Raw genomic sequence first — 16,769 nt, 5'->3', positions numbered from 1 at the left:
TCAAAGCGTGATTTAGTTTTTTCCATCCTTAAATTACTAGCAAACACAATTTTTCATTCATTAAGCCTTCTGCTTCACTCATCTCTCTCAAATGCCTTAAAATAATAACAAGAAAAAAACGTTTGCTACATAGTAGTAACTATTTTGTCGGAGAAATATAAAGGTTTCGTATTAAAGAAGAAAAATAATAATAAGAAAAAAGGGGTTTGGAGAAATCCATGGCAGCTCCTTCACCACCACGACTTCAAATTATTAACCAATCATCTCTTATGTCATTATCATATAAATATGATAAAAATGACATCCAATATTTACTTAACTTATACTGTGTAATTTTAGTGGTGCTTTTTTTGTCTTCTCTGGCAAACCTAGTTAGTCTTATTACGAGACGACCAGGTAATTTTCCATTTCATTTTCTCGGGAAAATTAACAGACAAAACAAATCCAGCATACGCTGACAAACTACAACAATTTTCATTTTGTTCTTGTTCTTTGAATTATTCCGTCGTTTTCTGCTACAGCGTGCGTGAACCGGCGAATGTACTGATCTCGATGTTTCTGTTTTGTGTGTGCTTTTGAGTTAGATGCGTGCTGAATTTCTGAACTGATTTGACATTTTGCAATCGTGATGTTGTTGTTGTTGCTGCTGCTGTTGTTAATGTAGATTTAGTTCGAATTGTTCGATTGCGATGGCTAGGAAGATGCTTATCGACGGTGAAGCTGAAATTGCTCAAGGTGGTGGAGAAGAAGTGTCGAATTTTGATTTCGACTTGTTTATTATTGGGGCTGGAAGTGGTGGCGTTCGTGCCGCTAGATTTTCGTCGAATTTTGGAGCTAAGGTTACTTCTTGCTTAACAGTTAACACCGAATGTTATTGTGTTGAAGATGATTAATCACTGAAAATAGTTTTGTCTTTGAGAATCTGAGCTATTGAAGCTTTTCTTGATTTTTGGAGGGTGGTGGGATTATTGTAAATATTGGAACACTTTTTCATGATCCTTTCTAAAAAAGCACAAGTTGTTTTAATTCCAAAATACTAAAATATAACTAGTACGGAATGACTTAAACTTTTCTTAATATTTTTGCTAATCTATTTAAGCTAGTTTCAAAATATTGTTGTCGGGTGTTATTCTCTTACGTATTTTACTGATTTATTGTCTTCTCTATAATATTATGCAACCTGTGTCTGAAGGTGGGGATTTGTGAGCTTCCATTTCATCCAATTAGCTCAGAAACAATTGGAGGAGTCGGTGGAACGTAAGTTATAAACTTGAAAACATTTCTTTCCTTTCCATAGATTATTTTCTTTCGTTTCTTCTCTCTCTTTTATCTAATGCATACATTCCTGGCTAATTACACAACGTTGATAAAAATGTCTACGTGTATAGTTGAAGAAATTTTTATAATACTCTCCACTTTGATACGGTTTTCAAATTCGTTTTTGATTTGTGCTACTTTGTTTACTATTTTTTATGTGATTAGTATTCAGATAATGGCTAGGTTGTCGCAGCTCTTATGTTACATTAGTTCTAAAGCTAGTATCTTAAGTGCTTTGCTTATGTTAACAGCTGTTTGCAAGTTTGCCAGTTGCCACATGTTTTTTCTATTAAATTAAAATTCTAATTTGGTGTGGCTTTCTGTCAAACCTAACCTGCACTATGCTTTTAAAAGAAATATCTGTATGATTAGGCCCTTGCCTTTTGCCAGATCATATATTCACGTTGCTCTTATGTCTCCTGATTCTACTCATTATGATTTCTGGGAGATTTTTCTCATTTTATTTTTTGATAAAATTTTGTTCTTTTTTATTGTGAATTTGCATGATAATTGTGTAATAGTCACTTCTACTCTGTAAATATTATATAACACAATTCTTATCCTGCATTTCATCCTTTTCCTCACTCCTCTCTGCTGATGATAGCTAATCAAGTTCAACTACTAAGTAGTTGATGAAAATGCTTATTTTTTTTATTTTTTATTTTTAATTTCAAAGGTGTGTTATTCGTGGTTGTGTTCCCAAAAAGATTTTGGTCTATGGAGCATCTTTTGGAGGTGATCTTCAGGTAAGTATTTGTTCTTATATGAATTGCTGTCAAGATGAATTAGTTACTGGATATATAGCATGATTGCTGTAATTTTTCCAATTTGTTTTTATTTGGTGTGTCTGGTTGCCATGGAATGTGTGTATTTTCTAAGTTGTTTCATTGCAGTATTGCACCCAAGTATGTGTTGGGGTAGGGTTATGCTCTTAGCTTGCCTTTGGTGTTCTGCCTGAGGCAACAACAGAGCAGCCATCTCTGATATGCAAAGGGACTCAGAAACCTTGCTGCATTCCTAGTTTCCTTTTTTTCATATAAAACATGACAAATCGTCACCATCTTCATCTTGATTAATGAGTTGAATATTTAACATGGATACTTTTATATTTTATTGGCTGCACAAGAATATCTGTGTTTTAAAATTTAGTTATTTCATAAAAGCATATGAATACATGAATTTGTATGTCAACCAACTCTGCTACTTTGTTTCGTTGTCACGTCCAAGATTTTTTTTTTTTTGCTCGGCCAAAATATAATATATCATTAATGAGTACCAGAGGTACTGAAAAATACAAGTTTTAGAGATAGTTGACATGTAGGTTAGTAAGTAGCATAGTTATACAAAGCTGAAAGATGCTACTGTACTCAATTAAGAACAAAGTAGTGTAGTTCCCTATATTCCTGTCCTACTAAAACCAGATTTGATATTTGAGGACCAATGATTGAAATGAAGAGTGAAATTCTTTTCCAAGCATCTTAGCCATGTCCATAGAAGAAACACTGCATCATCCATTAATTTGTGAGCATTGAAATTAGCATTTGAGAAAATGATGTAAATTTTTTATTGCTTTCTGCATACTGTATTTTTATATAATGTGTAGAGAGAGTGGGGTGGGGTGGGGAGGGGGGACAGATAGAGAGATAGACAGACAAGATCTTTTTTTGATATCCCCGAAAAAGAATAATTTAAGGTTTGTTTGTTTAAGCTTGGGGAAAAGAGTTTTTTAAATAAGGTTAAATTGATTCGCGGCCCCCCATACTTTTACCTCATTTTCAATTAGGTCCCCAAACTTTTTTTTCCCTCTTAACTGGGTCCCCGAACTTATATTTTTTGTTCAATTGGGTCCTCTCGTCTAATAGCCGTTATGAAAAATTAACCCCAAACACCTAATTACCTAATAATTAGAGGTGCAAACAGTGAATTGGTGCTTCTAGAGTTTGTTGTAAGCACAACTGAGTCTGTTGTGAAACTTAGCATAAATTTCTCACAATTGACTCAGTTGTGCTTACAACACACTCCAGACGCACTAGTCCACTGTCTACACCTCTAATTAGGTGTTTGCGGACTGGGGTTAATTTTTCATAACAACAATTAAACGGGAGAACCCAATTGAAGAAAAAAAAAGTTCAAGGACCCAAATAAAAGAAAAACAGTTCAGGGACCTAATTGAAAATTTGGTAGAAGTATGAGAACCCACAGAATAATTAAACCTTTGAAAATATTTATGATGATTGGATAAATTTTGGAAAATAAGAAGAAATTAAAAAAAAAACAGTTTTAGTGTTTCTTTGAAGCTACAAATAGTAGCTTTTAAAAGAAAGAAAATGCTAAACAAAAAGAACTGCACGAATAGAGACAAATGCATTTGATTGTTTATTTTTTATGTTTAGCACCTCGCTTGTTTTCCATCAAACACAAATCATCACCGATTGTTTCTCTTAAAATTTTACACGTGTACCATCGTATGTTTTGTGCATCTAAGGCTTCGTAACAAATAGAAGTCCTCTAAAAAGAAGTCTAATCATAAAGGTGTTTTTGTTTTTAAAGCTTATCTTGTCTCAGTGCACCTGTATTACATTAAATCCAGGACGTGTGCCTCATCTAAGCTCCTAGGATTTATTATATTTAGAGGTATATGTTATCAGATCTGGTGTGATGTAGTTACAGTAGGATTGGTTCAAATTCTTATATTCCATCAGATAATGTGTCGGTTTTTTCAAATGTTTTTTATTCATGCTTGTTCGTAAATATTGTAATATTCTTTAGTGTTTTTGAGATCATCATCCATTAAAAGTATGACTGTGCTTTGACAGGATGCCAGGAATTATGGGTGGGAGTTGAGTGAGAAAGTTGACTTCAATTGGAAAAGGCTCTTGCAAAAGAAGGTAGTTGAAGATATTCTTTATGTTTAATAATGTAAAGCATTGTTATTTCTTGTTAGATTACATATTATTCTCTTATTTATGATTAGATAGTAATTAGTGATTTAGTCCTTATTACTCATTATTTGATTGATCCTATGTAATCTATACTGATCCTATTTGCTCATTATAAATAAAGGCTTAGTGTGGTCATCCAAGACACAACTTACAGTAAAACACTGTTATATTTTTCTATCAAAATCAAATTAGCATATCTTCCTTAAGAACTTTTGAAGATATAGTTTGGATTGTCTTTGGTTTTCTAGATGTTGCTTTGTTATAAACTGAACATACATGTCCTCCTGCTTGTCTGCTTATATTGAAGCAGAAAATGGTTTATTAGTACAAAAAAGACAGTTTATTTGTTGGTTGTTCAATAATCTTGGTTTTGTCAAACTGCAGACAGATGAAATAAACAGATTAAATGGACTTTACAAGCGGATGTTATCCAATTGGGGGGTTAAATTATTTGAAGGTGAGGGAAAGATAGTTGGTCCAAATGAAGTTGAGGTGACACAATTGGATGGCACTAAACTGTCCTACTCAGCAAAGCACATATTGATTGCAACTGGCGGTAGAGCTCAATGTCCAAATATTCCAGGACAGGTGAATTTGCCTGTTTTGAAATATCATTGCAAAATGATCCTACTTACATGATTGTTACAGTTTGAGTATAATATGCAATATGTACATGTTAAGAATTGCAAGTTAAGGATTATGATAGGAGTAAAATAACAAATAGAGACCATGAACTATAAGATGCTAAATTTGTATGGCGTGTAATAATAATAATAATGTGATAAAAAAATTCTAATACTTTTGGTTCTATTTGTTGGAAAAGTTGTCTTAATTGCAGACACCCCTTAGCCTGCCTTAGTAGGGAAAAGGCATGAAATATAACAAAGTCAAGAAACAACTTCTTAAATTGCTTCCTGATTTAGATGAGTTAATTGAATCTACAGTATATTCCTAGATAATGTAAATATATTTTTATTATATTCTAACAGTGTATTATTAGTTTATCTGTGATGTTATTAATCTGGTGGTGCTTATTGTTGGACAAGTGGCCTCAGAAATTTTAAGAAGGCGGGGTTGAATTAAGATTTCGTTGACTATTCCTAATTGAATATTTCCCTTACTTAGATATTCCCTAGATTCAATTATTTTTTTAATTATAAGTTACTCGAATAATAATTAAGGAGAAGTAACCTTAAAGAAATATAAACACAACAGAAAGTAAATGAGATTAACGGAAGAGAGAATGCAAAACCGGATTTATACTGGTTCGGTCACAACCCGTGCCTACGTCCAGTCCTCAAGCAAATTTCACTTGAGCATTTTCACTAACCTTGTAAAATCCCTTTACAAGCAATGAACCACAAAGGACTTCCCTCCTTTGTGCTCAGTGTTTACACCAAGAGGCAATCCCACCTCTTGCAATGAACCCCAAAGGACCTTCCTCCTTTGTGTTCAGTGATTACACCAAAAAGCAAATTTCACTTCTTGCAATGAACCCCAAAGGACGTTACTCCTTTGTGTCCAGTAATTCAACCAAGGAACAAACTAGTTCCTTGAACCAAGTAGACTGTCTCATGAAAACTTTTACAACCAAGAGTCGGTCTCTTGAAAAGCTTTTTGTAAGAATGGAGGAGTGGAAGAAAATAGAATAGCACAAGTTTTTGCCCAATGAACTTTTCTTGACAAAGCAAATGTTGAACAAAAACTCTTAAAAAGATGTTAAGAAATAAGCATTGGAAATTCATGTCATGGTCACATATTTATAGCCATTTGATGGCTCTTGAAGAAACCATGTTAAAAGTTGTGATTGTTGACAATTTCTTCAAAACCAGTCACTTTAAAAGTTGTGACTCTTGACAATTTCTTCAAAACTAGTCACTTTAAAAGTTGTGACTCTTGACAATTTTTACAAAATCAGTCACTGGTAATTGATTACCATAATGATGTAATCGATTACACAGTTTATTTTATCAAAAGTTGTGACTTTTCATGTTAAGGTTTGAAATACAACGTTCAAAACCACTGGTAATCGATTACAAATATTGTGTAATCGATTACACTATTTTGAAAATATTTTTGAACGTTACAAGACAATGGTAATCGATTACATGTCCATGGTAATCGATTACTACTTTGTAAATCAGTTATAAAATGTTTTGGGCTTCTGGTAATCGATTACTACCTTATGGTAATCGATTACCAGAGAGTAAAAACTCTGGTAAAGGATATTTCTTGAAAAATTCTCTTGGACAATTTTGTGTTGTTCAATTTTTCTTTGAAAAATTCTTTTTAACTTACCTTGATGTTTTTCTTGAGGTTCTTGCATATCTTGAGTCTTCACTTGAATCTTCTTGATTCTTTAATCTTGTTTGAATGGATCTTTAATAATCTTTGGCATCATCAAAATAATCTTGGAAGCTTTGCTTCTACACTTATGAATTTAGGTGAGCAAATAAAAATTTAGCACTGCATGAAGAGAACAAGTATTCAGTTTTCATGACTTAATATCACAAATTATACTTCAGATTTTTGCTTAAAATTACAACCCTAATCAATATTACTGATTAGTGTTATTGCCAAAATACTGTTTGTTTTTGGTCATCATTAGACACAGACACACCGCCTTCTTCATCATGTTGTTCCATCCTTCAGGGATGTTCGGTAGGTGTCCGGGCTTCCTAAAAAATCCTTCTGGAATCTTCAAACGAATCCAGCGAAGCGAGCGTGAATCAGCAGCCTGTGATTCCCGAACTTGAACCTCCGCTTCTCGATGATCGCGTAAGCGTCGTTTGCCCGTTGCCAATAGGATCGACTTGGGTAGGTAAGAACCGATTCACTTCCTCACAACCTAGCATTTTATGTCCCTGGGTACCTTTACTCTAGTTTCAAAGGTTTGTAGCACTTGCTTACTGAGCTAGGGGGAGCTCCTGTCCCTTGCTATTGCGGTCACATAACGTGGATCACACCCGTATTGAATGTTAATGTGGACAGGTCAGAAAGGGCGTAGCAGCAGCAAAACAAAAGACGGTTGAATCTTGGTAGTTGTGGTCGTGACAGGCACTCGGGCTGACAGCCATCTTAGTGAGGTAGTATATTTCGAAACGGGAGTGAACGAAGGACCAACGAGGATTCAGGAGGAGTTGGGGAAGAAGCGGGGTAGCTATGCCTGGTGGTTTGATGTTAACTTTCCTAACTTACCTATTCTGGGTGCTGTGGTATGCGTCCTCATTCACCTACCTTCGGAGACTGCAATCAATACAGGGCTACAGTCTTAGCTCTTACTGTTAATCCCCAGTTTAGCAAGAATCTCCTGTTCAGTCAAATCCTTGCATTTAACACTCCCACCCCCCTCTCCAAAAAAAAAAAAAAAGAAACCTCTTTCACTGAATTTACCTTTGTACTTTCCTTCAAATGCTTGACTGAAGGAAGAAAATTTGTGTGGTATGTTTGACTTTTAAACTTTGGATTAATGGAGAGTTTTAACTGTTCCATTGTCCCTCATTCACTCTTAAGAAATGCTTCTGATACATTATTGACGTTCACATTCTTAATTAAAATTTTAGGATGTTTGTAATATGAGTTCTGTTGCTGTTGTCTGATTGTGCAGGAGTTGGGTATAACATCAGATGAGGCGCTAAGTTTAGAGGATCTTCCTAAACGTGCTGTGGTTCTTGGAGGAGGGTGTGTATGTCTTCTTATGTGTTTTTAGTTTAACTACTTAGTATCTCATGGTGATTAATTTATATTTTGTTTTTCAGTTATATTGCAGTTGAGTTTGCATCTATATGGCGTGGGATGGGTTCCACAGTTGATCTAGTTTTCAGAAAGGAACTTCCACTGAGGTTTGGCTTCGATGTACATCTTGTGTTTAAGTTTTAAGTTATCATAAATGGGGCCTTCTGGCTATGTCTTTTTTTCCCCTAGTTTTCTTTTAAGTTTTAATATTAGCAAATCAATGTAGACATGTATTTAACAGGTGTAGAAATGTTTTTGCATTAATCTCGACATTATTTGAAATTATTTGGACACAAAAGTGCCATTGTTACTTAATATTGGTTATACAGGCACTAAGTGCCTCTTAGCCAAATAAATATGCCGTGATTGGAAAATAAGATAAATTTCTAATAATTTTACAGCTTCTAGATGTCTGGTATAGTTATGACTTATGAGGGGTTTGACAATTATAATTTTATCGTCCTAATGTTTCAGGCTTTCTAAAACATAGGGAATTGTATCAGAACTATGTACATTCAAGTTTAGTTGAATAATTAGTTGTGGCTTACTTTTAAATCATAAAGAAGTGGAGGATATGGAGGGAAAAAAGGGTAAGATACCAGAAAGGACAGGAAAATAACAATAAGAATTTTATGGTAGATGGAAAATACTTAAGCCTCAACTTATTTAGAACATAATTCTTACCTAAAAATAGGAGAGCTTTTGTGTGTAGAAATTCTAATGCTTAACATTTCATTTGTCTAAAAGATAAGTTTCATAGTGTACACGCTTTTGAGACAGCAACCTTTTCCTATTCCAAAGTGGGGATTTGATTTGTGGAATGGTTTTTTGTTTATACTACTCACTATTAATAGGTTGCATTATTCCCTAGTTTTTGCTAACATCATTTTTGGCATACCTTACTCCCCACTGAATAAAATTCTGTTGCAGAGGTTTTGATGATGAAATGAGAGCTGTAGTTGCAAGAAATCTTGAAGGCAGGGGAATTAATTTGCATCCAAGGACCAATCTGACACAGGTATTTCCTTTGGATTTGGGGGTTTGCTACTCACATTTGTAGAACTTCTTTTTCATTTGCTTTAGTTGGAGGCTTAGCTAACGGTAACGAATTTCATTTTTCTAGTTGATCAAAACAGAGGATGGCATTAAAGTTATTACAGATCATGGTGAAGAGCTGATTGCGGATGTTGTACTGTTTGCCACTGGTAAGGATACTATAGAGAAGAAATATCTGAATGTTGTGTGTCTTGGAGGCACACACATGAATGCTATTTATAATAGGTAAGCAGGGTACACTCAAATACAAAATCAATCACTTTGTTGGAAAATCCACCTTAATGGCAGTTACCCCTTAGCCTGCCATAGTTGTGGCCTCTTTGGGGGTTGCCTGAAGTGCAACCTTGAGGGTTGTGGTTTAGTGGTTTAGTCCCGCATCGACTAGAGATAGGGCCAAATTAAAGTATATGAGTGGGGGACAACCCTCACCTTATAAGCCGGTTTTGTATGATTGGGTTGGGTCTATAACCCACTTTCTGAGATGACATCAGAGCCTATTATAGATCCATTGTTGGGCCACCTGCATTTGGCATGCTCAAGGATGGAAGTCCCAGGCGTGAGGGTGAGTGTTGGAAAAGCTGCCTTAATTGTGGACACCCATTAGCCCGCTATAGTTGTGGCCTCTTTGGGGGTTGCCTGAAGTGCAACCTTAAGGGTGGTGGTTTAGTCTCATATCTACTAGAGATAGAAACAAGTTAAAGTATATAAGTGGAGGGACAACCCTCACCTTATAAGCCGGATTCATAGGGTTGAGTTAGGCCCATGTCTGAGTGGAATGCACTCAGGAAATCTAATATTTATGTACTCTTAGGAATAAATACAATTTCTCCAGAAGGCACCTTTTCTCCAACAAAATGACAATCAATTTCTGTGTTTGGTCCTTTCATGAAGACCAGATTTGATGCAATATGGAGTACAACTTGATTGTCACATATAAGCCTTATCTCCTGAATATCTTTCAATTTTAGCTGTTGGAATAGTTGTCTAAGCAATGTAAGCTCACATGCGGCTGATGCCATAGCACGATATTGAGCTTCTGCGCTGGATCTTGTAACTATGTTCTACTTCTTGCTTCTCTATGAAATTAGGTTTCCTCAAATAAAAACATAATACCCTAAAGTGGATCATCTGGCTGAAAGTGATCCTGCACAGTCAGAATTAGAGTAGCAATTGATTTTTGTGTTGCCTTTGTCCTCATATAATAATACTTTACCTGGTGCATTTTTTATGTGTCAGAGAATTCATAATGACTGTCACAAGAAGCATTCAGAAAATAACAACACTTATAGCAAAAGTGATGCAGGTCTAGTTATATAAAAGTAAATATTTATCCTGTGCAAATGCACATACTAAATACTATCTAATGTATACAACCCTGATAAACTCCTTAGACTCATCTCATACTTTGTAATAGTATCTTTGTTAATTTAAATATTTGGTGGCGTCTTTTTGTATAATCATCTGTCAAGTTTGTTGATACTTGATAACTTGAACAGCTCATAAAGAATGTTTACATGCTAGCATAGCATAAAACTGGAATATCACACTTCAACTTTACATGGAAGTAATGAATAATATATCAAGGTTTATGTTTTGGAGGTTGGGGGTAGAATGCATCCTGCAAGTATTATCTCATGGAATTTTTGCTTGCCTTTGAAATTCTATATCTCTCAGGTGCTTTTTCGTTGCTGCAGGTAGGGCTCCTAATTCTAAGAGGCTGAATTTAGAAGCTGTTGGTGTTGAGCTTGACAACACTGGAGCAATAAAGGTTCACATCTCTGTTTTAATCACTTGATTCCATGAAGTCTAATAAGAAAAAGTTGTTCTCATTTCAGCATCTTGATGATAGGTGGATCCATTGTGATTCTATAATACTAGATTGTGGTATTCATAGCTGGTTATATAAATACAAACATAAGACTGTTTTCTATTGGAATACCAACCTGCAAATGCCAGATTTTGGTTATCATGTTGATTGGTGTGCCAAGTTATTGGAGAGCTCTGGAGAAATTGTAAAGTATAAAGGAATTTGTATATCTAATCCCTTCCAAGAAGAAGTTAAAGCAAGGTGAAGGAATACCAATCTGCAAATGCCATAATATGTTTACATGCCTTTGAAAAGGTGAAGGAAAGTACTACCTTGTAAAATAGGAGAAACAGAGGGATAATTGAGAGAAAATCATGTGTCAGAGTACACAGCAGATGCTTGTATATATAGACTGATAGTAATAGTTAAAGTTTGAACTGATAAAAATGGGTCAATGACTGAGTGTTCTCCACTCAGCTGAAGGCTGAAGCTTTTATATATTATATGAAATGACACAAAGGTCAACAAGTACAAAAAGAGAGTAGAGGTGCCGACACCTTAGAAAACAGCTACAACAGAGAAAAGCTAACTACAAAGATAAAAATTAATATAAAACACAATAATTTTAACCCCCGAATCCAAGGTCCTTTCAAAGATTTGGTCAAAATATCTGCAAGCTGATCATTTGAGCTGATAAATTCATATTAATCTCCTTGGATAGCAGTTTCTCCCCGACAAAGTGGAAGTCAATCTCTATGTTTGGTTCTTTCATGAAACACTGGATTGGAAGCTATGTGGAGAGCTGCTTGGTTGTCACAATACGATTTCATTTGTTTAACTTCACAAAACTTCAACTCTTGAAGTTGTTTGATCCAAAGGAACTCACAAGTGGCTGTGGCCATAGCCCTATATTCTACTTCTGCACTAGACCGAGCAACGGTGTTTTGTTTCTTGCTCTTCCAAGAGATAATATTGCTTCCAATATCCAGTAGTGGACCTTCTATCTATGGGGAATCCAGCTCAATCAATATCACAATACCCAGAGATTTGGGTATTTCTTTTTTCCTCATATAACAATTCATGTCCTTCGAGCCTTTTTAATATACCTGAGAATGCACATCACAGCCTTCCAGTGATCAACATGAGGAGCCTGCATGAATTGGCTAACCACACTAACTGCAAAACAAATGTCAGGTCTTGTAATTGTGAGATAAATTAAAGGAGATTAAGTTTCTAAATCAGATATGTTTCCTATAAATCAGGTCATAATCAAATCTATATAAATATTTTTTATCCTCAACATACCTTTTGGAAAAATCTTTGTATAATGAAGCATTCTCTTATCAATTCCCACGTGAGTGTGAATGTAATGTCTGAAGCAAATTGATCTTTGGGTTTTACCATCTTAAATGCTTTTGTCAATGACTGGATATTGATTTGAACAATTGTTTAAAAGCTAGACAATGATTACGACTCATAGTTCTAAATCAGATTCTAATCAAATCTATATAAATATTTTTTATCCTCAACATACCTTTTGGAAAAATCTTTGTATAATGAAGCATTCTCTTATCAATTCCCACGTGAGTGGGAATGTAATGTCTAAAGCAAATTGATTTGAACGATTGTTTAAAAGCTAGAGAATGATTATGATGCATAGTTCTAAATGTTCTGTGATCCTTTGTGTTTAGGTGGATGAGTATTCCTGCACAAGCATACCTAGCATATGGGCTGTGGGTGATGTCACAAACCGAATGAATCTTACTCCGGTGGCCTTGATGGAAGCATCGTACTTTGCTGTAAGTATTCAGATATTTAGTGTATAAGTATACCTATTTATGGAGTGGGTAGGGAGGAGCAGCAGTTGATTGGTCTAGTGATGATCTTATTTGTTGTTGTTTGACATTTTTGTTATGCAGAAAACTGTATTTGGTGGGCAAAAAATCAAGCCAGACTACAATAATATTCCCTATGCAGTGTTCAGGTATAGTTGCTTTTGCATTATAAAACTTACAGTGGTTAACTATTTTGAATATGTTAACTTATGATGGTATATACCCTTCTTCCCAATTTTATCTCTCACCATTTTGTTTCTTTTCTGTGGTTCTGCAGCATTCCGCCACTTTCTGTAGTTGGTCTCAGTGAGGAGCAGGCAATAGAGCAAACCAATGGCGATCTGTTGGTTTTCACATCAATCTTCAATCCTATGAAAAATACCATCTCTGGGTAAGTGTAGTGACCTGGAATTTTCACCCACTTCACCTTTGTTGCAAATCAATGACTTGCAGAATTCATGATAACTTGGATAAGAGAACAATATTTTTTATAGAAAATACTGTTTGGTACATACATTTTAAATCCTTTAGGCATTGGTTTTGATTATTTACTCCATTGCAAATCTTGTTACGGATTTTAAGAATCAAAATGTTATGGTTAATCTGGATTTATGATAGCCTTTATTATCACTACATGCTCTTCAATTCTCAGTTGGACCCAGTATTGGTTATGTTTGTTGAAGCATAACTTTCTTATCTAGATTATTGTTACTGATATTTTTCAAATAGGCGACAAGAAAAAACTGTTATGAAGCTTGTTGTTGATGCTGAGACAGATAAGGTTCTTGGAGCCTCGATGTGTGGACCTGATGCGCCTGAAATTATACAGGTATCCTAATGGTTTCACCATATTGTCTATTGTTTAGAAACCTTTATACTTTACTTTTACTGCATCTTTATTCTGGAGTAACCTTATATTCTTATTTTTTTGCTATCCTTGCTGTATCTTGGCTTTTCTGTTTTAGAAGAATGGAAGATATATGGTCTGTTTTGTTACTTTGCTCTCATAATTTTTTTCTTAAAAAAGAGAATTTTTCATAATTTTAGAAGTGATTAGCAGTACTTTATATGATAACTATAACATTGATGATATTGATATATCTATCTTATGCATCTTACATGCCACGTGCTTCTGTTCATGGGCGTGCTTTAAGAAGTTATTATTAAATGGCTTTGCAATTTTCTATTCTTTGTATCGATTATTAATATTAATTAAATAATTAATGATATTAATATTGGTGATCAATAGGGTATTGCTATTGCATTACAGTGTGGAGCTACCAAGGCACAGTTTGATAGCACGGTAAGTTTACAGCTTTCTTGATTGTGTTTTCCTCTCCTGCCTTCTGAGGACAGTGGTGGGATATTTTTACTGGAAGGGAAATGATATAATGACATCTGGAATTAGCTTCACTTATCTGAAATATTTGCGCAAGAATGTCAACATTTGTGTGCTGGAAAATGCAGTGTGCAAAGTATATGGTCTTATGGTTATTCAGAAATTATAATGTTAGATAAATCAAATAATGCTTCAAAACATATAATTGTTGAATTACTGGGATAAAAGTGTGCAGATTTTTGAGAAAAGAGGACACATGAAATAAAGAAATCTGTGAATAATGATATTCAACAATTGCAAAATGCAATATGGAAAGAGAAACAAACAATTGAAAAGTGTATACTATAAGATTTACTGCTTAAAATCATTACCAACAAATGCAGAGATAAAAAGGAGGGAACAGAAACATACTCACTCAGTGGTTATCAGAGAATACCAGAGACAACAGGAGAGTGAGTTTGTTTCTCGGGTGTCAAGTTTTCTTTAATTTGATCAGAACATGTAGTGATGATGCATGATAGCAGAGCAGGGAGACTGGGGTCTTGTGGGATTTTAATGATTGTTTCAATTTAAAACATTTGCTTTAAAACATGTTTTATTCTTTTCTCTAGCGTTTGTGGTTGCATCGTGATTACTATAATTGCGAAGAATTGCAGAATGCTACTGCATTTGTAGCCACAAACAAGTAGGACCTCCCGAACCACAATATTCTCCAATTGTGGTAGTAGACAGCAGCTGTTCCTGCTCGCACCAAAACTATGTCAATTTAAGTGAACAACAGTATTGCTGATTATCCTAATAATTGAATTGGCATAAAAGGCATTATAACGAGTCCTTGTAGGGAAATAATCGTAGTTCTTGAAGAAGAGCTAACTATTGTTTGATAATTGTAGGATCCTCTGCAAAACTCTAAATCCAAGTTTTTTAGGCTTCGTGATTCTGCTATTTGTTTTATATTCTATTAGGAGTCAAATTATAAAGATAAGCAAGCATGATTCCACAATGTTGTATGTAGTAGATGTTTGCAATGGAACTATCATCGCATTAACTCTTGTTTCGATGTCCTTTTTTCCTCTATTTAGTTTGGATTTAATTTTTGAATCTTTTCGCACCATCACTTAATGATATTCTGGAATATCATTAAAAAGGTTTTAACTATGGAGTACACAAACTTGTATTGGCATGACGACACAGTTTCAGGGTTGGCCAAGAGTAAAATAACTAAAACTCAAACTTTAGGCCTTCCAAAAAAAACTATTATATAGTTATCATATTTAAAGTAAAATATTTTTCTTAAATTTTGTTTTAGGTCTGATTCACCGTTGGACCGGCCCTACACAGTTTGATATTAGTATAAAAATAATTTATTAGCTAATTGTCGATCAAAATCATGCTTTTTTGTGGCCCTTTTTATATTTAAGCTTTCTCATTGAAGTAAAAAAAAAAAATGTAAACTCTATTTCGGCGGTCTTTTTTTTTTCCATTGCAAGAAGTTTTCTTGATCTGTCTTCATGACCCTTTCCTTTGTTGCTATTATTTTTCTGATTACTTCACCTGACTCTTTCATCTAGGTGGGAATACACCCATCGGCTGCTGAAGAATTTGTAACCATGCGGTCAGTGACAAGGCGCGTAGCCGGAACTGGAAGTGCCAAACCCAAGACCAATTCGTAAAATGTTTAAAATAAAAATACGATCTGCTTGATGGTAGTGTAAAGATGCAAATGACTTCTTTTGGTGACCTTCCCATTACTATAGATCACAAACCCATCTGTTTTTCTTTCCCAAAAAAATGTTTGTGTTTTTTTTTCTTTGCGAATTTCATTTTATTTAAAATTCCATATTTAGAACAGTTTGATTCATTGGCATATAATGTAAGAACGAGTGATTGCCGTTAATTGTGGTGCCTTTAGTTTCATAGAAGATATATTGGAGATCGAAGAATATTTTTTCTTGTGTATTATGGAATGATTGGCACATTTATTTATTTATGTGAAGGCTGAATCAAGCTATAAAATTTAGGAAATATCTTGTCAAATTTCTAAATATAATTTCACTGTTCTCTTCAAGTCAGAGCATATATATCATCTACTTTGTTACACACACACATAACCTTAGGACTCATGTAAAGATGTAATGAAGATGTTTTGAGCAAATAGATCAAGTCTTGATGCTGGAGAGGATTTTTTTTTTCCTGAGAAAATGATGAGGTATAAAGTTGACTGATTGGCATACATAAACATGGGTTAAAGTATACAAAATCACTGCAATTTTATTATTTACATTAGAATTTTCTCTCGTAATTATGATCAATCAAGTTAATCCACCAAGTTAATATTGATCTCGAAAACCTCATGCTCGAATTCATGCATGTTAGGCTACAAGTGTCATCGCAGATAGTATGCATCCAAGTAAATCAATAGATTGGTGAGTGATTTCCCCAAAAAAATGTGGGATAAGTTAGTTGAGAACGGAGGATTATTTTTTAGAATATATATATATATATATATATATATATATATATATATATATATATATATATATATATATATATATATATATATATATATATATATATATTAATTTTTATTCTTTCACTGTGATTAAGATTTTTTATATACTTTGATAATCCTCAAAATTTTAAAAACATGCAAATAGTCTCCTAATTTAAATAACATGAAGAATTCTAAAAAAAAATTCACATGGTTTTTTAAAGTTTGATAATCAAATTCATTGATA

At 34.2% G+C, this 16,769-nt stretch overlaps 1 protein-coding gene across 2 annotated transcripts; it reads left to right on the top strand.

Moving 5' to 3' along the window:
• The first annotated feature begins 267 nt into the window (after window positions 1-267).
• Window positions 268-16,056, top strand: LOC114383740 (glutathione reductase, cytosolic-like). Of its 2 annotated transcripts, none has more exons than XM_028343481.1 (17): window positions 268-396; window positions 665-839; window positions 1,193-1,257; window positions 1,994-2,063; window positions 4,134-4,205; window positions 4,644-4,847; window positions 7,867-7,940; window positions 8,018-8,101; window positions 8,925-9,012; window positions 9,118-9,199; window positions 10,745-10,818; window positions 12,549-12,656; window positions 12,777-12,841; window positions 12,970-13,083; window positions 13,422-13,521; window positions 13,942-13,995; window positions 15,603-16,056. In XM_028343481.1, the coding sequence occupies exons 2-17, from the start codon at window positions 690-692 to the stop codon at window positions 15,702-15,704; spliced, it is 1,506 nt and encodes a 501-aa protein (XP_028199282.1). In that variant the 5' UTR covers window positions 268-396; window positions 665-689; the 3' UTR covers window positions 15,705-16,056. The 2 variants fall into 2 exon arrangements, with proteins under 2 accessions (XP_028199282.1, XP_028199277.1); XM_028343476.1 differs by lacking the exon at window positions 268-396 and adding an exon at window positions 403-540.
• The last annotated feature ends 713 nt before the right edge of the window (window positions 16,057-16,769 follow it).

This window comes from Glycine soja, chromosome 2 (assembly GCF_004193775.1).
Source record: "Glycine soja cultivar W05 chromosome 2, ASM419377v2, whole genome shotgun sequence".
Lineage (NCBI taxonomy): Eukaryota > Viridiplantae > Streptophyta > Magnoliopsida > Fabales > Fabaceae > Glycine > Glycine soja.
Note: the sequence above shows the minus strand (reverse complement) of the source record. Positions and strands in the feature narration are given on the sequence as shown.